The sequence below is a fragment of the Orbicella franksi genome, chromosome 9, assembly GCF_964199315.1.
Source record: "Orbicella franksi chromosome 9, jaOrbFran1.1, whole genome shotgun sequence".
In the NCBI taxonomy this organism is placed as follows: Eukaryota; Metazoa; Cnidaria; class Anthozoa; order Scleractinia; family Merulinidae; genus Orbicella; species Orbicella franksi.
Genome location: NC_138153.1, coordinates 26,608,274 through 26,632,068, shown reverse-complemented (window position 1 = coordinate 26,632,068; position 23,795 = coordinate 26,608,274). Strand labels below are relative to the sequence as shown.

Sequence of the window (23,795 nt, the reverse complement as noted above, 5' to 3'; positions counted from 1 at the left end):
CCAAACTCTCGCTATAAGTATAAAAAAAATGCTAGTTAGTGGTGGTGGCGGGGAGGTGGCGGTGTTCCACATCAATTTTTGCCTTCCCTCCAAGGTTGACATTTTTTCTTTGGTCACTTCTTTAAACTGGCCATTTTCAAGGCATCTGAAAGATAGAGATCACAAGTGAACTTTACATAGACAAACAGTTCCCGCCAAAAGACTTAGAAAAATTTTAATTTGTATGTATGATACGAACCGCGCATGCGTGCGTACAAAGTGGTACCACAAGGACGAGAGTTCAAACCTCTCGCTATAAATATAAAAAAAATGTAGTGATTACTGGCGGGGAGGTGGCGGTTTTTGCTTTTCTTCCAAGGTTGAGAATTTTTCTTAGGCCACTTTTTTGAACTTGTCATTTTCAAGGCATCTGAAAAAGAAGAGAACTTGAAGGCTTAAAAAATACAAATATTTCCCACCAATGAAGAGACTTAAAAAATTATTCCAAAAGCACATGATCGTGAGCACATGACAACTTAGACTTATAACAAATACGTTTGAAAACTTAGACTTAAACAGCATATTCGAATTTTAGATGCGCTTGCAGTTCTGCCAAAACCGGCACGATTCAAAACGGATCGTAGTGAGATTGCTTTTATCTCTATTCACGTTTTCACACTTGAACTTTCACACTTTCATAGGGCGATTTCTCGGAAAGGCTATTTTTCATGTGCGAGTGGTTGTCCCTAAACGGGCACGACTTTATCCCTTTATTCAGGTTTAAAAATCACTGTTGACGTCTATTCAAGTTTCCGCCCAATTCAACTTACAACGAAAGGCCTCAACCAGTTAGAATCTGTCTAGTTCTGTACCTAAACGTCTCTAAATCCTCGTAAACTTGGGTTAGTTGAATGCCTTGATATTAAGCATGGCTCAATTAATCAAATTCATAGTAAATATGTAAACAATACCACTTACCCGAGTTTGCCCAGCACGTTTACAGAACTGTTGATAGCGTGCGTGATGTCTTCGAAAGCCCACAAACTTTGAAGCAGCTCGCTGTTGATACCTAATAAAAACAAACAGCGAGAAAAAGTGATTAATCTTATCCGTTAACCTTACCTTATCTGTTAACTTTCCGTTTAAAGTAAAATTAAAGGGCAAGAAGAAACACAAGATGCAAATTGCGAAGTTCACTGTCTGCGGGAAACACATCTATAATGTTTTCTTTTCTGCAACAACGCAATAAACTAAATTTTAAAAACGATATTTTCCAAAACGCAAACAATCAGCTCCGTCTTTACCTTCTATACGACCAACAGTGATAAAATTATATTTTATTATCATTTTTATATGGATAGGACCCTGCGCGCGCTCTGATTGGTCAAAAACCCATGTTTTGTCAGAGTATAAAACATAGAAAAAGCGTGTTTTATTGTTTTCACCGCATTACCTCTATATCATAAAGCAAATGAAGAAGCCTAGGGTGTGTATTTTGATTAGGCCATCTTCGCTCCTAAAGGGGAGCATAGGGCGTCAACCATGGATCTCCACTTAACTCTATTACTGGCAGTTCGCTTTGCCTCTATCCACGTGAACTTATTCTTAGCGAGCTCAGCTATCACACTTCGCCTCCAGGATTGCTTTGGGCGACCTCTTCTTTTAGACCCCTGAGGGTTCCACTCGAAAGCGCAACGGGTGATATTATTCTCAGGCTTCCGTAGCGTATGCCCGATCCATTTCCATTTTCTTCTCATAATGCTTTCTTCTATACGTATTTGTTGTGTCCTTTCTCATAGTTCTTCGTTTGAAATGACCTCTGGCCAGCGGATGTTCAGGATCTTCCTTAAACACTTGTTGATAAAGGTTTGCAATTTCTTGGTCAGTAGTTTCCGAACCATACAGAGGGGCAGACTTCACGTTTGTATTGAAAATCCTGAGCTTCGTTTGCAATCTGATACATTTTTCCTTCCACACAGGCATAAACATTGAGAATGTCGATTGCGCTTTCCTGATCAACTCAGTTTCCCCAAATTGGTTCCACCTAGCTTCGCTGACTCCCAAGATTTCCAGTCTATAACGTCCCATCTCTACGGCCAGTTGAGCTACCTTTCCAGACTCGTATAGAGTTCGCACATTCCATTGTCCTATCCAGGTTCTGAATTTCGGAGAGAACAGCTTCATCCGCGGGCTTCGCTTCATTCTCGTTCTCACCTTATGGTCATAATTCGGTTTTAACGATCCCTGCTCGATCTCTACTGGTAATAGAGACCCGGCAAAGTTTTCCATAGTTTCGGTTTCAGTAACCCAATGAATCCACCACGTAGGGGGTTAGCCTTCGTAGCTTCACCAGAGCTTCGTTAGCCGCCCCGTTTCAGGGTTCCAGTCAGGCCTTGACGGTTACCGTAGCGGCCCTGAGGAATGAGGCTTCCCCACCGTACTTCACCCTGACTGGCGCTCCCCTACTTTAGGACGTTGCCCAGGGTGTACGACAGGGACGTGGAGCTGGACTTTACACCCCAGGGTGTCTATTACACTGTAATAAAACACTCCGGACATTTGGGAACACTCGAGAAATGCAGGAAACACTCAGCTGCGGCTCGTGTTTTCTACATTCCCTCGTGTTCTCAAATACACCTTATTCCAAAATGGCCGTCATTTCAGTGCTCTTTTGTTTACTTGCAAATTACCCCTTGTTGCCTCGTTTAAAGGGAAAATATTCTTTTGAATTTCGAGTTTAAGAACGAGGCAACAAGGGCTAATTTGCAACAAAACAAAAGAATAGTTAAATGGCGGCCATTCTGGAATAAGGTGTATGGCCGTCGTGTTTTATCATTGTGCAATACAAAGCTTAGGTTTCTTTATTTGTTAAAGATGGTTGCGTTAACTGTAAGCACGACAAATTAATAATTCCTTGCTTGTTCCACGTTTTACATACTTCAAAGCCGAGGATCATAACTTTTACTTTATATCTTTCGTCAGACAAAGTTCATCCAAAAACCCATTCACTACAAAAGTAACATCGTGTGCGCTGCTTAGGTACGTCACGCTGACCATAGTGCGGGCCACTGCTACACATATCTAGTCAAGTTCTCGGTGCAAATCTGTGTCAAGTCAAGTTGGCGCAATGGTTTGGTGCCCGCCTCTCACTCCGAACATCGAGGGTCGTCAGTTCGACTCTCGGTCCTGGCGTAAAATTATTTTTTCCTTCATAAAAAAAAATGAAATAAATTGACAAAATCTCCCGTGTGCGACAATTTTTTATATCAATTTTACAGTGCAAAATCCGAAGGTTACATAAATCAGCGGTTCAATTCCTACCCAGTTAATAATCACTCCTGATACTCAAAACTACCCGATATGTTGTCGTGGCGCAGTGAGTATGGAGCTTGCCTTCCTTCTCTCTTTTTTTTTTGTTCTCTTTTTTGATTAATGCACGCTTCTATAACGATAAACTATTTCCCCACGGTTCTTCCCGTTTCCTGGCTTTAAATAACGTGAAGCTTTTCATCATTTAGCAATTCGTCCTGTAAATAAAGCTTGAATCATTTCGATTTTTAAACTCAAAATATGCTGGCCCGACAAAAATATTTTCTCACGCCCTGAATTTGATGATCGACCATCCTCTCCTGGCAAAAAAAGCCATGACCATCTGTCTTTACGACCGAATAATGTGTTTGTTACCTGTGTCCCGTCAATCGATATGATCAGTCTACTGGGCCTGTGTACAGCCGACCGCTTTTTTAACCTCCATTGAACTGGCTGACTAGTGAGATTATGGAAATTTCAGTATTTCAGTACTACGAGAATTAATTTCACGGTGGAGATGGGGTTGAAGTTCTCTATGCTTAAGTCCAAAAAAACACCCAATAAAACATACTTTCAATCGTCTCAACGATTTGAAAAAAATTTCACCACTACGGACTTTGAAACGCAGGCGACTAAGAAAGCTTAATGTCCTGCTTCTGGTCAGCGGATTCATTAAAAAGTTAACATGAATCGAAGTCGGAAAGAAGGAGCGAGCGAAGGAGTGGAAATCAATGTCCTACCTACACTTAGAAAACGTCGTTTCTGAGTAAAAAGGGAAGCGTTGTATGAAAAGAGGGTCACCGGCCATACTGCAGGAAAATTACCAAATCCCTTCTATTCCTTAATATGACTTTGTATGACATTGAACTTGAATTATGGGCGCAGTTAAGATGTAAAAGCTCAGAGAAGCTTTCCTGCAAACAGTTGTGAAGATCTAAAACACATGTGATACTCCGGTCTACAAACTGCTCTTGATGGGTTATTATGAAAATTCACATATTAAATAGCAATTTCAACCAACAGTGGCCGAATTCGGATCCCGATCGCTATGGCAACCAAACAAAACGCGAGTGAAGTATAATTAACGTCGTTCCACATACACGCATAGCGGACCTATTTTTACTGATGCTGAAGTTTTAAATGGTGCTTACCTGTATTCTGGTGAAGCGAATGAATATAACGCTGAACATTTTTCGTCATTACGTTGAACAACTTTGGTTTTTGTGTGGGATTTCCCACACTTTGTCAACGCCAGCGATATTTATTTATTTATTTGTCCACGAGAGCAAAGCGTTTGTCACGTGGTTTCTACTTGGCGTGTAGACTAGGTTCCACTAGCAAAAGGTTGAGTGTTTTTGTGCGGCAGCCATTAGTGTGATTACTCTTAGCGGGTGTTGTTTCTTGGCGAATTTGTCTTGGTTTTGAGATTCGGAGGGAGTCTTCGGCCTTAGGTCTTAGTGTTTTTCAGACACTCGCTGCCGTATTTATTTTTGACGCGCCATTCATTATAAGGTGGGCAAACATTCGCTTTCTGTATATGCGCGAAATTCTTGGATGAATAAGGAACAATCAGTCAATCATACAACAATCATACAAAGTTACAGTTCTCGGAACTTTCTGCAATTACATATTTAAATTATGTCACATTGAAATTTCTTTGATCAGATGAAAATCCCGACAATTTCTGCGGAAAGTGAAATTCTAGTCGTATGTTCTAGTTGTGCATGTCGCGCCGCGTAGTCTGCAACTGTCGGAAGAACATTTACGCTTGATTGATTTCATTACTTTCCACTCCCGTATGTTGCTAGAATCAGCATTTTTATATCAACAACCGAAGTTTTACGGACAGATATAAAATGATAAAGCCCAGTGTTTTCCTGTGTATTTATGGTTAGCAAGTTGAGGTCCTCTCGACTGATAAACCATGACTTCTTGATAAGTTGCGTGACGGTGCAGTTTCCGTAGACTCACAAGTTTAAAACGACTAAATATTTGCATTTCCCTTCAAACTTCACGCTAAACATTTTAACAGGTACTGGTCACGTTTAAGCACAAAACCTAATTTCTAAAAGTATAATTTACATACAGTTTTCTCAGCTGGAAGCACCAATATTAGCTGACATTTGCAATCGGAGCTGATTTGTCGCAAACAAACTCCGTGCAACCGGCAAGCGATTCTAATATTTCCGCTAACGAATAAAGGTAAACTACATTTCTGTTGCAGTTCCATGTACATTGAGGCGGGGAAGGGGTTGGGGGGGGGGGGGGGGGCGTCTGCGTAAGAGCTGAGGCTAACTGAACTATTTGTCTCCACTGGAACTAATGAAATAAAGCTGTTCCCACAGTAAACATCCCAAGCCAACGCGATTCAAAACTTGTGTTCGTGAACATTAATTGACCCAGTTATGTAGCACGTCATATGGCATCCCGACGAAACAGGCCACGTTATTGTTGATTGCACGGTCCAGAATCGCAACCGAAAACTAAATCTTCTCGTGTGCACTTGCTTTTCGATGTCATCTGTTTTCGCCCCTGCTGCGAAAAACAAGCCTAACCTACAAAATGTGTTTACTTCAATGACTCTTTCAATGACCCCGCCCCACTAATAACTTGAGGCGATATATATATGTCCGCTGACTTTTGTTTTTTGTTTTTTGTTTTTTGTTTTTTTTTTCCTGGGTTTTAGTACACGTTGTGACACAACGGTTACACGGGATTTTGCCAAGGTAACAAAAATAGTGCACGGAGGAAAACCATTTTACCCTTTTCGGTTACATATTAATGACAAACGGAGAAACGTGATTTGCTCGTAATACCTTGGACATCAAAACACCAATGCAACTTACTACATTAAATGTCAAGGGCGCTGCACGTGATCTTTTTTATGTATCCATGGGTATTAACCACAGGAAATTTACCCCCGGAAATATTGGTCATGCTCACTAAATGCAGTATCTCGTGGTAAAAGGGTTATTTACCACGACAAAGAGTTCCGTGTAACCGAACCCTAAGGGAGCAAATTTCCTGGAAACTAAGGTCCGAACATATTTCTCCTGTAACCGTTTTTTCGTCTGCAGCTTGGGATCTTATAAACAGGACTCTACGATATCTTCACTCGACGTTCATCACTACAAAACGACAACATGTATAAATATTCACTGTAAAGCTACAATTTCTCTGATTTATCCACAGTGCAACAACTCTTATTTGATTGAAATCCTACACAAGTTCGCATTGCGGACCTATTTTTTACCTCTGTGGAAGGTAACAACATTATTTGAACAAAGCGTTTTCTTCTCAGTTGGCGGATCAGCACTAACGCTTGCTCAAGATCAACTGAATCAGTTGAATCATGCAGATAGTTCAATATAGCTCAATTACTATTTTGAACTGTTTCGATTTAGCTTTCACTTGGGCTAACTTGCCCCTGGCTTAGCTTTTCCAAACAGAGATGTTTCCTCTTCTTAGAAAACTTTCCTTTCAAAATTTCCCAGCCAATAGACACATGACCAACTAAGCACACTTATGGGAGGGGGTAGGGTTAGAGCTATTTTTACACCTTAACTGGTAGGAAGGGTGTTGTGAGTACAACCCACAGATTATAACCAATTTCTAGCATAGGGTTAGTTAATGAGGGCGAGGCACCTCTGGTTTTCTCAGCCAGCAAAACCTTGGCTGGCTAACACATCTTTCAAGGAGCACGTCCCTTGCTACCGCTAATGCCACATCGTATCTCAACATGACTCAAAATCTGCATTGATAATTACCCAATCTTTCTTAAGAGTTGTTAATATTATCTTTTTATTGACATGAATGAATCTCATTAAAAAAAAAAGGAGGTAGGTGTTTATTTTTGTCCCATTACCCCTGCGAAATAAATTCCCAGTAGTCTGGGAATTCCTAGGAATTCCTAGGAATTCTTAGGAATTCCAAGTTATTCCAAGACATGCAAATTATGCTTTATCCAAGACCTTGGAATTTCTGGGAATATTTGGGAATAGTGGAAGTATGACTGGGAATTATTGGGAATTCCTAGGAACTCCTGTTATTTCCCAGACTGTTTTAAAAAATGTGTTTGGAATATCTAGGAATTTTTGGGAACAGCTAAAACACATGAAATATTGTATTTGAAATTTCTATAAATTTCCCAAAATGTCAAAATTAAAGATGAACTCAGTGCATGAATCAGTTTCTGTGAATTAGTAAAAATCAACAGGATCATTTCCCTGGAGTTCCATACCTTTTTATTGTTGTCAAGCTCCAAGGTAATTATTTCCAAACAAATGTTACTACATTAATTCCAGTTTAAGTCTGACAACTCAACATAAAACTATAGCACTCATAACATTGCTTTTTAGATCCAACCTGATTTGTTAGTGTATGTGCCTGTATGGACCCTTAAATCAAACACCCAGAGTTTAACTGATAGAAAAACGGATGCTCTCAGATTTGATAAATAGATTAAGCAAAAAATTCCTGTCAGCATAAATGTATACATATTATTTACAATTTCAATAAAACCAAGAGTATATATATGCATGTATATATTTAATATAATTGTAGATTCACACACATACCCATCACAGCTCACTGTTGAACAATTTTTGACTTGATCCTTTATGACTTTAGGAAAAAGAGGAAGACATCTCTCACAGATGTCAGAAATGAAAAGCTCACAGTTTCCACACACTTGCTGTACATTTGTAAAACTGTACTGTGACATTCTCTGGACAAATTACCCATAGTTTCATTAAAACAAGGATATCTTTAGCAGCCTCTCATTGTCATACAATGTCTTGAAATTAAGGCCAGAATAGCCATACAGGCATATTCTTTGGCAGAAAATGTTTTTTTCTTGTGAACAATTAGTTTCACTTTCATTAGGGGAGTCCAGTGAATGGCCGTCAGTGTCAGAGTTCTCAATTTCTTCAGAGGAGTCAGAACTAGAAACTTCAACATCATTATCTGAATCACTGTCTGTGGACAAATCTGAATTGTTGTGTGTATTACATCAATTGGTATTTCTGTAGTCTTTTCAGGTACAGTGTATAGGCAACTCAATTTCATCAAATGCTTCTGTGAAGCTTCAATTCTTGCATAAAGGTTGACTCCATAGTCCATCAAAGTCATCCACAACATTTCTGCCAACAGCCATCTCACTCAGGTGAGCCGAAAACTCTGAGGTGTTCTGTTCATGGTGCTGGAAATGATCTCCAGGAAAAAGTGATGCAAGAGAGGGAGAAGACATCAACTGGCCTGGGAAGACTGCTTTAAGCAATTTATGTGGTCAAATCTTGTAGATTTTGGTATGGGTATAGTGGGATCATCAATATGTTTCTTGTATTTCCTTGTCCTCGCGGTCACTTTAATTCATGACACAACAAAATCAAAAGAATAAAAAAGATTATGAGTCAGTGGGAAACAAATAAATAACCGACATAAATAAATGACAAATAAAAAAAAACCTACATCTTGATGTATTGAAAAGACTATAGATCTCACATAATGTTAATCCTTATAAATAATTCAAAGGGGAAAAATGATAAGCATTGCAAATTTCTACTTGCTGCATTGTGCTGACTGGGTGTTGAAACACGTGGGCTCTCAAAATCGATTTGGTGGACTTACAACAAGCTTAAGCTTATTTCGCAGAATTTATCTCATTTTCTCAGGTCGATCTGAAACCTTTTAGGTGAATTTCGGCTTTTGGGGTTTTTAAAGAGCACACAATGCATTGCTTAGTTTGATTTATTTAGAATTATAGCTTATAATAACAGAAAATCCCTATAAAATTGGATTCCTTACCTTTGCAGTGAACTTGATTTAAGTGCCTCACAATCCTTTGTTATCTTGACAACCGTTGGGAACAAATCAACTAGTTAAAGTATGTTCTATTTTCCTCGATTTCTTCGTAAAAAGTCTGTGTAGTTTTTTCCTTTTGAAGCAAGACTCATCTTTCAAAAGACCACCAAAACAGCGTGGAAAGGGAAGCAGACTTACCATCGAAAGCGACTGATCTGGCAACCTCGTTGCCAGTCTCTCTCTCCTTCTTCTCCAGTTCCCATTCTCTCCTCAACTGATCAACTGAACCAATCACAGCACGCGAATTTTCACGTGACTATTCTCGTGACTGAACGGGGCAAAGATTGCGTTAGTCATTCTCTTTTGGCGCCCATCTTTGAATTCAGCGTTAACGGTTGTGCCTATTAGTAGATTTCACTTCCAAAATTATATCAAAATGGTTTTTGCTGCGGTCCTGTGACTAGAAGAAAACAACGTGAGTGTCATTAACGAGAAACGTGTTATTCTTGGCGAAGATTTGGAGCTAAAAGAAAGTCTTACTGTGGATGTTTCAACGGGGAAAAATTCAAAGGGCAGATTAGCTGTATACAAAATTATTTGGTGAGTAATCGAATTCAAGTAACCCTATATTATACAAAGTAACTTCTTTTATTTAGACAAAAGCTTTTGAATGAACTTTGTCATCACGAATCATACACGAGTGGGTCACTCAGTCATGGCATGAAATGAATTCTGGCTAAAGCAAGGTTGAAACAATTTAGGTTGCCCAGAGGGCATGCCTAAACAATTTGATTTGCGAATAACAAGTCGTTTCTCTCGCCACACTTGTTCAAACGAAACAAATATAGCAGTTCTCGCTGATCCCAGTCAAAGTTCTTGACAAAAACTCCAACGAGGCAGCCACAGTCTGCATGAGTTTGATATGTCTCCTGTGTGTTTCAGCCTGACTGTATGGCAATCTGTGTTGATCTTCAATTTTTGTCCATCCGTATATTCTTTCGCGTTTACTCTATTATTTAAATGTTCCTTTAATGTTTTAAGTGTCTTTTTTAATATTTCTAATGTCTAAATTTGGCTAAAAACCGTGATATATATCCTCCAATTCGAGAGTTGTTGATACACTTATAGAAGAAGGAAAACCTTGATTTAGTCTACTGTAAGCTCAAGATTTATGTAACATATTTATCAATAGTATACAAGCACCTTCACAATTATTAAGTCTTCTCTTTTAACATTTCAACCAGCTTACAGTCAGGCCTTAATTAGCTGCATGTATTAAACTGTGAGCACATAAATATTTGGATCTCAGTCTTACAGTACCTCATAACTATCGCAGTGTAATGTATTTTTTTAAATTTTGTTTTAGGTGTCATACAACAAAGATGAAGATGAAGAGGCTAGCTACAGAATCAACAGAAATAACTGAACAGCAGCTAAGTTTGCCCAAACTCAGCCTTTTTTTAATTTTAAGGAATGTCTCAGTTTTGTTCTTATCATTGATTCCTTACAATCATGAAAATCCAGATATGTTCCACACAATAACAATAATTTAAGGTAAAATCTTGTGTATGGAAAATTGTTGGATTTGTAAATTAAAAAGTAAGTAAATTATCTGAAAAAGTTCTCTTTTTATCAAACATGTAAAAGTTTGACCTTCATATCTGTTTTCAGTTTTACCTTTGATTCTTGATGTAATGAAAAAGAAACAGGATGATTATTCTTATGTTTAAATTCATGAGAGCCAATGTAATAAACCATTCATTTAAAACCTGTTTGATGTGATGTCAGTGACTTTATTTGTTATTTTAATGCTGGGCATTTATCATCAAAATTTTGTCTGGCCTACAAATGATACGAAATTCCCAGTTTTTCTCAGATTTTCCCAAAAATTCCAACCTATTCTCAAAAAATCCTACAAATTCCAGGTTATTCTCAGAAATTCCTCGGAATTTTTGGGAATTTTAAGGAATTTTCAAGGTGAGTATATTTTAGTTGGAATTCCTAGGAATTCCTAGGAATTCCAAGTCAGCTCTATGTAAACTTGGAATTCCTAGGAATTCCTAGGAATTCCGAGTCCGAATTACCGTGAAAATTCACACCTTAGATTCCTAGGAATTCCTAGGAATTCTTAGGAATTCCTAGGAATTTTTTCCTAGGAATTCTTAGGAAATTCCTAGGAATTCCTAGGAATTCTTAAAGTTATTTCACAAGGGTACCTGATTCTGCCTTAAGGATTTTGTCACAGATTTTAAATTTAACAAACGTTAGTTAGCTAATTAATGTGTTGATATCAACGAGGTAACATAAACCATAGCTCAAATAATCAAATCTACATTAAACTTGTTAACAGCATAACTTACTTGAGTTCACCCCTCGTGTTAACATAAAAATGTGACAAGAACTTATGAAAACCATCTTCTGAAACTTTGAAGCTGCTCACTGTTGACACCTAAACAAGAACAAAAAGTTGAAACAAAAATGTTTTACCCTTATCTGATTTCCCTCAAATTTTATACCAGTTGCCATTTTAAAATAAAAGACCAAAATAACACAAATAAGATGCACAATTGTCTATCGTAAACATTTCTACTATTGTTTAACTGCACAACAGCAGTTTAAATGACAAGAAACTAATTTTAAATAAACAGTTCTAAGGGGGAAATTAATAATCAAAGCCAAGTTACCATTTTCATGACCATCACTAATAAAATCTGCCTTTAATTTAGTAGACAATTACAAATTTATAATTGTCTGTTCCATGATTTACATCCTTGAAAACTGGGTTCATGAATTTAACATCACGGGATACACTTGTGCAAAGATTATAACATTTCAATTATATGTCGTGTGCTGTCATCAAACAGCTGTATTTTTTGTTATCTGACTGGATGACTGGCAGTAAAGGTTTCTAATGCATTCTGATTGAATAGCTAGCGAAATGTTTTCAAAAGACTTATTAAGAACATACCCCAACTGACACTTTTGTTTGTAATGCCTTTCTACGAGCATGGCAAAATTTCTTACACAGTTACATCCAAAGCAGATCCACAGGCCACCCATCATATGAGATATTTTGGAATTTCCAAAACTAAAATTCAATTCCAATTACCAAACCAAAGGCAGAAAAAAGAATTATTTAGGCTAATTCCATACGCATGCCCAACGGACCTATTTTTGGTCAAGCTAAAGTTGCCAAGCGAAATTACCTGAATTCTGGCGAAAGTGATGAAAGATTGTCACGTTCAACATCATTGGTCAATTGGTTGAAAACATTTGGTCTTACAATCCTGAGGAGGTTGAAAAGAGTATTTATTTAATTAATAATTAATAATAATATTAATCATTACACTTAAAAAAAGAGACTGGTAAGGCTTTTTATAAGTTAATACTGAGAGAGGAGTTTGCATCTGGTGTGATTGCTTAAATTATACCTGGGGAGAAAGTATAAATCTGAGATAAACTCAATTTGGGTTGAACTTATATCTGGGGAGAGGGCTTATATCTAGGGGAATTATACATCAAGGGGCGAAGAACGAATATCTTGGGGTACTAATAATAATGTGAAGAGGACCTAGATCTCGCAGAGAATGCTTACACCTTACTTGAGTTTAACTCTGGTAGAGAGCTTGAATCTGGTGAAATGGTTTCATTCATACTTATACCAGAGGAGAGGGTCAGCTTTTGAGTCTGCGTTGGAGCCTAGTGGCCTATCAGGCTTGGGCTAAGGAGACGTTTTATATCTAGAGATCTGGTGTATACCTTGGGGGTGAGAGCTTATGTCTAATGAAAGGGATTATATCTACGAAGAGGGTTTATATCTAGGGAGGGGGTTTATATCTAGGGAACGGGTTTATATCTAGGGAAAAGGTTTATATCTAGGGAAAGGATTTATATCTAGGGAGAGAGTTTATATCTAGAGAGAGGGGTTCTATCTAGGGAAAGGGTTTATATCTAGGGAGGGGGTTTATATCTACAGAGAGGGTTTATATCTAGGGAGGGGCTTTATATCTAGGAAGGGGGTTTATATCTAGAGAGAGGGTTTATATCTAGAGAGAGAGGTTATATCTAGAGAAAGGGTTTATATCTAGGGAGAGGGTTTATATCTAGGGAGAGGGTTTATATCTAGAGAGAGGGGTTATATCTAGGGAAAGGGTTTATATCTAGAGAGAGGGTTTATATCTAGAGAGAGTGTTTATATCTAGGGAAAGGGTTTACATCTAGAGAGAGGGTTTATATCTAGGGAGAGGGTTTATATCTAGGGAGAGGGTTTATATCTAGAGAGAGGGGTTATATCTAGGGAAAGGGTTTATATCTAGAGAGAGGGTTTATATCTAGAGAGAGTGTTTATATCTAGGGAAAGGGTTTACATCTAGAGAGAGGGTTTATATCTAGGAAGAGGGTTTATATCTAGGGAGAGGGTTTATATCTAGGGAGAGGGTTTATATCTAGAGAGAGGGGTTATATCTAGGGAAAGGGTTTATATCTAGGGAGAGGGTTTATATCTAGGGAGAGAGTTTATATCTAGGGAAAGGATTTATATCTAGGGAGAGAGTTTATATCTAGAGAGAGGGGTTCTATCTAGGGAAAGGGTTTATATCTAGGGAGGGGGTTTATATCTACAGAGAGGGTTTATATCTAGGGAGGGGCTTTATATCTAGGGAGGGGGTTTATATCTAGAGAGAGGGTTTATATCTAGAGAGAGAGGTTATATCTAGAGAAAGGGTTTATATCTAGGGAGAGGGTTTATATCTAGGGAGAGGGTTTATATCTAGAGAGAGGGGTTATATCTAGGGAAAGGGTTTATATCTAGAGAGAGGGTTTATATCTAGAGAGAGTGTTTATATCTAGGGAAAGGGTTTACATCTAGAGAGAGGGTTTATATCTAGGAAGAGGGTTTATATCTAGGGAGAGGGTTTATATCTAGGGAGAGGGTTTATATCTAGAGAGAGGGGTTATATCTAGGGAAAGGGTTTATATCTAGGGAGAGAGTTTATATCTAGAGAGAGTGTTTATATCTAGGGAAAGGGTTTACATCTAGAGAGAGGGTTTATATCTAGGAAGAGGGTTTATATCTAGGGAGAGGGTTTATATCTAGGGAGAGGGTTTATATCTAGAGAGAGGGGTTATATCTAGGGAAAGGGTTTATATCTAGGGAGAGGGTTTATATCTAGGGAGAGAGTTTATATCTAGGGAAAGGATTTATATCTAGGGAGAGAGTTTATATCTAGAGAGAGGGGTTCTATCTAGGGAAAGGGTTTATATCTAGGGAGGGGGTTTATATCTACAGAGAGGGTTTATATCTAGGGAGGGGCTTTATATCTAGGGAGGGGGTTTATATCTAGAGAGAGGGTTTATATCTAGAGAGAGAGGTTATATCTAGAGAAAGGGTTTATATCTAGGGAGAGGGTTTATATCTAGGGAGAGGGTTTATATCTAGAGAGAGGGGTTATATCTAGGGAAAGGGTTTATATCTAGAGAGAGGGTTTATATCTAGAGAGAGTGTTTATATCTAGGGAAAGGGTTTACATCTAGAGAGAGGGTTTATATCTAGGAAGAGGGTTTATATCTAGGGAGAGGGTTTATATCTAGGGAGAGGGTTTATATCTAGAGAGAGGGGTTATATCTAGGGAAAGGGTTTATATCTAGGGAGAGAGTTTATATCTAGAGAGAGTGTTTATATCTAGGGAAAGGGTTTACATCTAGAGAGAGGGTTTATATCTAGGAAGAGGGTTTATATCTAGGGAGAGGGTTTATATCTAGGGAGAGGGTTTATATCTAGAGAGAGGGGTTATATCTAGGGAAAGGGTTTATATCTAGAGAGAGGGTTTATATCTAGAGAGAGGGTTTATATCTAGGGAAAGGGTTTACATCTAGAGAGAGGGTTTATATCTAGAAAGAGGGTTTATATCTAGGGAGAGGGTTTATATCTAGGGAGAGGGTTTATATCTAGAGAGAGGGGTTATATCTAGGGAAAGGGTTTAGATCTAGGGAGAGGGTTTATATCTAGAGAGAGTGTTTATATCTAGGGAAAGGGTTTACATCTAGAGAGAGGGTTTATATCTAGGAAGAGGGTTTATATCTAGGGAAAGGGTTTATATCTAGGGAGAGGGTTTATATCTAGAGAGAGGGTTTATATCTAGGGAGAGGGGTTATATCTAGGGAAGGGGTTTATATCTAGGGAGAGGGCTTATATCTAGGGAGAGGGTTTATATCTAGAGAAAGGGTTTATATCTAGGAAAAGGGTTTATATCTAGGGAGGGATTTATATTTAGGGAGAGGGTTTATATCTAGGGAGGGGTTTATATCTAAGGAGGGGTTTATATCTAGGAGGAGGGTTTATATCTAGGGAGAGGGTTTATATCTAGGAAAAGGGTTTATATCTAGGGAAAGGGTTTATATCTAGGGAGGGGTTTATATCTAGGGAGGGCTTTATATCTAGGAGGAGGATTTATATCTAGGGAAAGGGTTTATATCTGGGGAAAGGATTTATATCTAGGGAGGGTTTATATCTAGGGAGAGGGTTTATATCTAGTAAAAGGGTTTATATCTAGGGAAAGGGTTTATATCTAGGGAAAGGGTTTATATCTAGGGAGGGGTTTATATCTAGGGAGGGGTTTATATCTAGGGAGGGCTTTATATCTAGGAGGAGGATTTATATCTAGGGAAAGGGTTTATATCTAGGAAAAGGGTTTATATCTAGGGAGGGTTTATATCTAGGGACGGTTTTATATCTAGGGAGGGGTTTATATCTAGGGAGGGGTTTATATCTAGGAGGAGAATTTATATCTAGGGAAAGGGTTTATATCTAGGGAGGGATTTATATCTAGGGAGAGGGGTTATATCTAGGGAGAGGATTTATATCTAGGGAGGGATTTATATCTAGGGAGAGGGGTTATATCTAGGGAAAGGGTTTATATCTAGGGAAAAGGTTTATATCTAGGGAGGGTTTTATATCTAGGGAGGGGTTTATATCTAGGGAGGTGTTTATATCTAGGGAGGGATTTATATCTAGGGAGAGGGGTTATATCTAGGGAAAGGGTTTATATCTAGGGAAAAGGTTTATATCTAGGGAGGGTTTATATCTAGGGAGGGTTTTATATCTAGGGAGGGGTTTATATCTAGGGAGGTGTTTATATCTAGGGAGGGGTTTATATCTAGGGAGGGGTTTATATCTAGGAGGAGGGTTTATATCTAGGGAAAGGGTTTATATCTAGGGAAAGGGTTTATATCTAGGGAGGGTTTTATATCTAGAGAGAGGGTTTATATCTAGGGAATGGGTGTATACCTTGGCGATGAGAGCTTATGTCTAATGAAAGGGATTATATCTTAGAAGAGGGTTTATATCTAGGGAGAGGGGTTATATCTAGGGAAAGGGTTTATATCTAGAGAGAGGGTTTATATCTAGAGAGAGGGTTTATATCTAGGGAGGGTTTTATATCTAGAGAGAGGGTTTATATCTAGGGAATGGGTGTATACCTTGGCGATGAGAGCTTATGTCTAATGAAAGGGATTATATCTTAGAAGAGGGTTTATATCTAGGGAAAGGGTTTATATCTAGGGAGAGGGTTTATATCTAGAGAGAGGGTTTATATCTAGGGTCAGCTTTTGAGTCTGTGTTTGAGCCTAGTGGCCTATCAGGCTTGTCCTAGGGAGAGGTTTTATATCTAGGGAGAGGGTGTATACCTTGGGAGTGAGAGCTTATGTCTAATGAAAGGGATTATATCTAAGAAGAGGGTTTATATCTAGGAAGAGGGTTTATATCTAAGTAAAGGGTTTATATCTAGAGAGAGGGGTTATATCTAGGGAAAGGGTTTATATCTAGGGAGAGGGTTTATATCTAGAGAGAGGGATTATATCTAGGAAGAGGGTTTATATCTAGAGAGAGGGTTTATATCTAGGGAAAGCGTTTATATCTAGGAAGAGGGTTTATATCTAGAGAGAGGGTTCATATCTAGGGAGAGGGTTGATATCTAGAGAGGGTTTATATCTAGGGAGAGGGTTTATATCTAGGGAGAGGGTGTATAGCTTAGGGGTGATGGCTTATGCCTTATGAAAGGGGTTATATCTAAGAAGAGGGTTTATATCTAGGAAGAGCGCTTAAATTTGGGGAGGGGGTTTATATCTAGGGAGAGGGTTTATATCTAGGGAGAGGGTGTATAGCTTAGGGGTGATGGCTTATGCCTTATAAAAGGGGTTATATCTAAGAAGAGGGTTTATATCTAGGAAGAGCGCTTAAATTTGGGGAGGGGGTTTATATCTAGGGAGAGGGTTTATATCTAGGGAGAGGGTGTATAGCTTAGGGGTGATGGCTTATGCCTTATGAAAGGGGTTATATCTAAGAAGAGGGTTTATATCTAGGAAGAGCGCTTATATTTAGGGAGGGGGTTTATATCTAGGGAGAGGGTTTTCATCTAGGGAGAGGGTTTATATTTAGGGAGAGGGTGTGTATCTAGGGAGAGGATGTATACCTGGCGAATGAGGGCTAATGTCTAATGAATGGGGTTATATCTAGGAAGAGGGTTTATATATAGGGAACAGGTTTATATTTAGGAAAAGGGTTTATATCTAGGGAGGGGTTTATATCTAGGAGGAGGGTTTATATCTAGGGAAAGGGTTTATATCTAGGGAAAGGGTTTATATCTAGGGAAAGGGTTTATATCTAGGGAGGGATTTATATTTAGGGAGAGGGTTTATATCTAGGGAGAGGGTTTATATCTAGGAAAAGGGTTTATATCTAGGGAAAGGGTTTATATCTAGGGAGGGGTTTATATCTAGGGAGGGGTTTATATCTAGGGAGGGGTTTATATCTAGGGAGGGGTTTATATCTAGGAGGAGGGTTTATATTTAGGGAAAGGGTTTATATCTAGCGAAAGGGTTTATATCTAGGGAGGGGTTTATATCTAGGGAGGGCTTTATATCTAGGAGGAGGATTTATATCTAGGGAAAGTGTTTATATCTAGGGAAAGGGTTTATATCTAGGGAGGGGTTTATATCTAGGGAGGGGTTTATATCTAGGGAGGGGTTTATATCTAGGAGGAGGGTTTATATCTAGGGAAAGGGTTTATATCTAAGGAGGGGTTTATATCTAGGGAAAGGGTTTATATCTAGGGAGGGGTTTATATCTAGGGAGGGGATTATATCTAGGGAGGGGTTTATATCTAGGGAGGGGTTTATATCTAGGAGGAGGGTTTATGTCTGGGGAAAGGGTTTATATTTAGGGAGGGGTTCATATCTAGGGAAAGGGTTTATATCTAGGGAGGGGTTCATATCGAGGGAGGGGTTTATATCTAGGGAGGGGATTTATATCTAGGGAAAGGGCTTGTATCTAGGAAGAGGGCATTTATCAAGAGGGGGAGGGCTTAGGTCTAGGGAAATGGCTTATACCTAGGAAGGGGATTTATATCTAGGGAGGGGATTTATATCTAGGGAACGGGTTTATATCTAGGAAGAGGGCATACATCAAGAAGGGGAGGGCTTATGTCTAGGGAAATGGCTTATACCTAGGGAGAGGGTTTATATTATTTTGGAAGAGGGCATACATCTTGGGAGATAGGGTCTACATTTAGGGAGAGGGCTTATATCTAGGGAAAGGGTTTACATTTAGTAAGAGGGTAAGAAATCTAGGGAGAGGGTATACATATCTAGGGAGGTTTATATCTAGTAATAGGACTTACATTTAGGGGGAGAGAGCTTATGTCTAGGGAAAGAGTTTATACCTAGGGAGAGAGTCGATATCTAAGGAGAAGGCTTATATCTAAGGAAAGGGCTTACATACACAACTAAGGAGAGGGTTTATATCTAAGGAAAGGGCTACTATCTTAGGGGAGAAGGCTTGTGTATAGGGGGAGAAGGCTTATATCATGGAAGGGGGAATATATCCAGGGAGAACATTAACTTTATTGTTATGTTTCTAGGAGAGGGCTTACATCTAGGAGGAGAGGGCTTATGTCTAGGGAAAAGGATTCTATCTAGGAGCAGGGTTATATCTAAGGTTGCAAAAAACATTTGAGGAATACCAAACACTTAAGTCCCCATTTGATTTTAAAAAACTGTGCGGATATTTTTCCTTGAACATTATCTGTTCCTCAAAGCTTAGAGTTTCCCTCCAGCATGGGGAGATGGCTTAAATCTGAGAAGAGGATCCACCTGCAAGAAGTACACCAAAATGCAGAGATAGGATTTATACCTTAAAAGAGAACAACATTGGGCGTGAGTATCATACCTCAAGGAGGATCAACATGTGGAGAGAGAATTCAATATCTGCAGAACGGACTCATCTGATGGGAGGGCCAACATGTAGTTAGAAGGCTTATGGTACATCTTAGAAAAGGGCCAGTATCTGGAGAGAGGGCCAACATGTCCTGAGATGGCTTATATGTAGGAAAGGGGATGACATCTGGAGAAGGGGCTTACATGTATATCTAAGAAGAGGGCTAATATGTTGTGAGATGGCTTATATGTAAGAGGAGGGACAACATTTGGAGAATGGGCTTGTATCTGAGAAGAGGGCCAATGTCATGAGATGGCTTATATGCAAAAAGAGGGACAACATCTGGAGAAGGTGCTTGCATTCGAAGAAGGCCAATATGTTGTGAGATGGCTTATATGCAAAAAGAGGTACAACATCTAAAGGAGGGGCTTATATTCAAATGAAAGAAAAGGAAAACCATGAATTGATTTTCTCAAGGTGATCATGGCTAGCAGTATTGCTTGTGGGCATGTACACTGTACCCACAATGGCGAGGGCGACACAATGGTGACAGCAACAGAGTCCCACAAGATAGTGGCCATACTCAAGCTAATAGGACCACAGAGACATGCAGCCTTGGTTTACATGCATAACATCCTTCTGTGATATTGGACATCCCTGTTATGGTCAATTGACACCTCCCAAAAGAAGGTATGTGTTGTCCAGTATCATATGACCACATCGCAGACTCCTGAGACCTCATCAAGGTCAAGCATTCTTGAAGTTGACTGCTGACCAAGTGCTGGTTTTCGATTGGATCGCAGGCTCATGTCAGGTCATCTTCAGTTGTTGTAAATGGCTGGGCTGGATTGTCCGGAAGCCGGTTAATGCTAACCCAGGATTAAAAGTTAACTGAAGTGTAAATTTGACTTGTATATTTGTCTTGTATATTGTTTTTCACTGCTTTTGTTTTGTGTATTTTAAGACTATGCAAACTCAAAACAGAAGCCAAACTATACTGATACAAAATGTCACTGCAAAGCTACAAAACTCTCATCATTTATCCTGGGTTAGCTTAATTGGGCTTTGAACAACCCATCCCAGGAGCTTCTTTTTTAGGCTTGTCTAAATCTATATATTAATAAATAATAGAAGGGTGCATATGTCTTGGGGGAGAACTGATATGTGGAGACTGGGCTGATACAAGTGATAGGTCTTACCTCTGGGAAGAAAAGTTATAATAATTTCAAGGTGAAATCCAACTGCAGGACCAGAATTTGAGCTGGCTTCAAAGTCATTTGCATGGTTTGTTTTTAACTACACATGAACTGTGCTGTTTAACTTAAGCTCAGATTTCATCTGCAACCAAATTTTTGCAGGCAATCAACAGTGTCTGTTCCAGCAAAAAAGAATCCCTCTGATCCTACATGACAAACAAACCCTGCTTCTTGTTAAGAACTCGTGCTGAGATTCACTGTTGTGAGGTTTATATTGTGGGGAGAGAATATGGGATGTCATGAAGGAGGCAAGAGAGTAGACGGGAAGAGGCGGGAAGTTAGGAACTAGTTTACTATAACCAATTTTTATGTGGCTTGTGTTTGTAGCCAATATAACGCAAACTCTGATTGGCTAGTGAAGGTGTGGTGGCCACATGGTAAGTGTGCTGGACTCAGTCCAGGTTCAAGCCCTGGCCAGGGACATTATATTGTGTTCCTGGGAGGGACACTACTCTCACAGTACCTCTCTCCACCCAGGTGTAAAAATGGGTAGCAGAGAATTTAATGCTGGGGGTAACTGTGTGAGGGACTAGCATCCCATCCAGGGGAGAGTAGAATATTCCTTTTTGCTTCATGCTACAATACTGGGATAAGCTCTGGCCTGATTGGCCTCTTGGCTTGTCTGCATCCTTCACCTTTTACCTGATTGGCTCATTCTTGTAATGCGCACAGGCTGATTACAGGCTTGAAAAAAAGCAAAAGGCCATAGATATAATAAACAACTTATTAACCTCAAAGGTGATGTCTTTATGGGAAAATCTCAAACCTTGGCCTCGTCATGTCGACCTCACTATTCCAGCAAGGTTTTTGGCACCAAAGAACATTAAAGAGGCTACAATTAAATACAATCATTTTAAAATTACCTACTTCAAGAGGGTATACATTGTCTTCCTCCACTTCTATCAAACTTACTGCAAACAGTAATGATCTGAAATCAAGAATGCCATACTGAATTTTATTTTTATCATTCTAAAGCTGTAGGATAACAGTATCATTGTACCATAGTACCAGTACAATAATCATGCATTGTCTACTACTATTTCTTTTAACTTAAACTAGTTCATTTTTAATGGAATAGATTAGATTTCATAATTCATTCCTCGAAACAGCATATGGCAATGTCTTGAATATTACTTTTAGTATGGTGGCTTTTAACTTGTAAAAAGGACACTTATCAAAATAGGGCTGCTTATTAAAAACAACACAAAGGAGAACACTTATCAGACAGAGGGTGCTTACTGGAAGGAGGGCATTAAATCAAATCATTACAGTTATGCAACATAAAAAGAAGTCCATAGAGCATTCACCAAAACTTCACTACCCCATAACAAGGGATATAATCAGGCAGTCTAAAACGCAGACTGTGGACTGCAGACTGCAGAGTGGAGATAAAATGCAGACTGCAGGCAAGGGGCAAAATGCAGAATGCAGACCGTAGACTATTTACCTGAATTATGTTACCAGTTCTATCATTACAAGTGATTATATGAAAGATCATCTATTTGAACTGTGGAGAAAGATATGAAGATTTGATTGATCATCGCAGTCTGTAGACTTCATTTCAACCCTGGTCTGCAGTCTTCAGTTTACCCTCAGTCTGCATTTTAGCCCCAGTCCGCAGTCTGCTGCCTGCAGTCTGCGTTTTAGACTGACCATACAGTGTATGTGAATATAAACCTTGAGATCTGAGTATGAGTACCTAGTACTTATGATTATCAGGTTTCCTTCCAATCTCATATCAGTACAGTCTCCCCTATTCAAATATTACAGTCAAACGTTTATTAAGCAGCCACCTATCACAGTAAGCCGCCAGTTATCAAAGTCCTGAAATTATTGCCAGTAAAATACTGTAAATCAAACCCCTATTAACTGGTTACCTATATTACGCGGCCATGGCTACGTACCTTTTGCTTGTCCCAATGAAGGTGTTTCTATTGTCTTTGCCCCTATTTAACAGCCACCTAAAATTTAATACACATATTAAATTAACTTTGTTTTGGAAAAGGTGATGGCAGATAAGAGTCCAAAATAGAAAGTAATGCATGTTAAAACATTCAAACACATATTTATTATGATTGTCTTGAAGTGACTCCATGATCTCTAAGAAACTAACCCGATGTTGAAAATATTCAAGGTAAACAAACCCCTGTTTAGTGGCCACCTCCCATTTCCCCAAGTGTGACCACTTAATAGAGGTTCAACTGTATATCTCATACTCATAATGCCCTCTAAAGGTATCTAATGTTTGCTTGTACAATACTAACTACTTAATAACCGAGAGTGAGGTCGTTACGGGAAAATCTCAGGTCTCAAACTGAGGTCTTACCGTATTGACCAAGCAATAGCAAGGTCAATACAGTAGGCCGAGGTTTGAGATTTTTCCGTAACAACTGAACGGTCGAGGTTATTAAGTTGTTTATTATATGGCTCACGAATTAAAGAAGAAAAAAATATTCGAGCGGAAGTCGTCAATTTACATCCGGCGATGCGTGCGTTTACGGATTCATTGATGACATCATATCAATGTGGGACACAAACAGAGACAACATAGAAGAATTTCTCTTGAAGGCAAACAGCTTTCACCCTACTATCAAATTCACGGCTGAAATATCAGAAATAGAGACGACTTTCTTGGACACTGTAGTGTACAAATATGACAGATTCCTCAAGGAATCTATACTTGATGTGCGAACACATTTCAAACCTACAAAGACCTTTCAATACACGAATTTTTATTCGTGTCACCCGCCAGGCGTTACGAAAGGCTTTATTAAAGGAGAAGCGTTAAGGCTTCTAAGAACAAATTCCTCACAACTTACTTTTGAGGAAAACATTAGAAATTTAGCCGTACGCCTTAAGAATAGAGGTTACCCAGCAGCAACAGTAGAAAAACATCTCTCACAAGTCAAATTTTCTGAAAGAAAAACGTCGCTGACAAATAAGAACAGAACCGCACAAAAGAAAATTCTACCCTTTGTCACACAACACCACCCGGCGTTGCCTGACATAAAAGAAACACTCATGGGGAAATGGCACTTGATACATAACCAACCACAATTAAGAAATATCTTCAAGGAGCCACCCCTTCTATCATATCGCAAAGGAAAATCCCTAAAAGACACCCTTGTCAAAGCTAAGCTATAAAGGCTATACAACCTTGCGAACTGCAGGAGTCGTGCTGCCCGTCAACACTTTTAAAACTCAGCACATCAACAAAAGGAGAAGGAAAAAAGAAAACC

At 38.9% G+C, this 23,795-nt stretch overlaps 1 protein-coding gene across 5 annotated transcripts in view; it reads right to left on the bottom strand.

The window, feature by feature from the left end:
* Positions 1-319: 319 nt before the first annotated feature.
* Positions 320-23,795, bottom strand: part of LOC145498201 (uncharacterized) — a 172,041-nt gene continuing 148,565 nt past the window's right edge. The window contains exons 4-7 of one of the 5 annotated variants that reach the window (XM_081478105.1): positions 12,297-12,377; positions 11,451-11,529; positions 958-1,048; positions 320-409 (exon numbers count right to left, since the gene is read on the bottom strand). In XM_081478105.1, coding sequence (XP_081334231.1) covers positions 401-409; positions 958-1,048; positions 11,451-11,529; positions 12,297-12,342 — 225 coding nt within the window. In that variant the 5' untranslated portion in view covers positions 12,343-12,377 and the 3' untranslated portion in view covers positions 320-400. Of the gene's footprint in view, positions 410-957; positions 1,049-11,309; positions 11,540-12,296; positions 12,378-21,419; positions 21,485-22,460; positions 22,836-23,795 lie in introns of those variants that run through there. The other 4 variants (XR_014050799.1, XM_081478104.1, XM_081478103.1 and 1 more) reach the window with 4 other exon arrangements.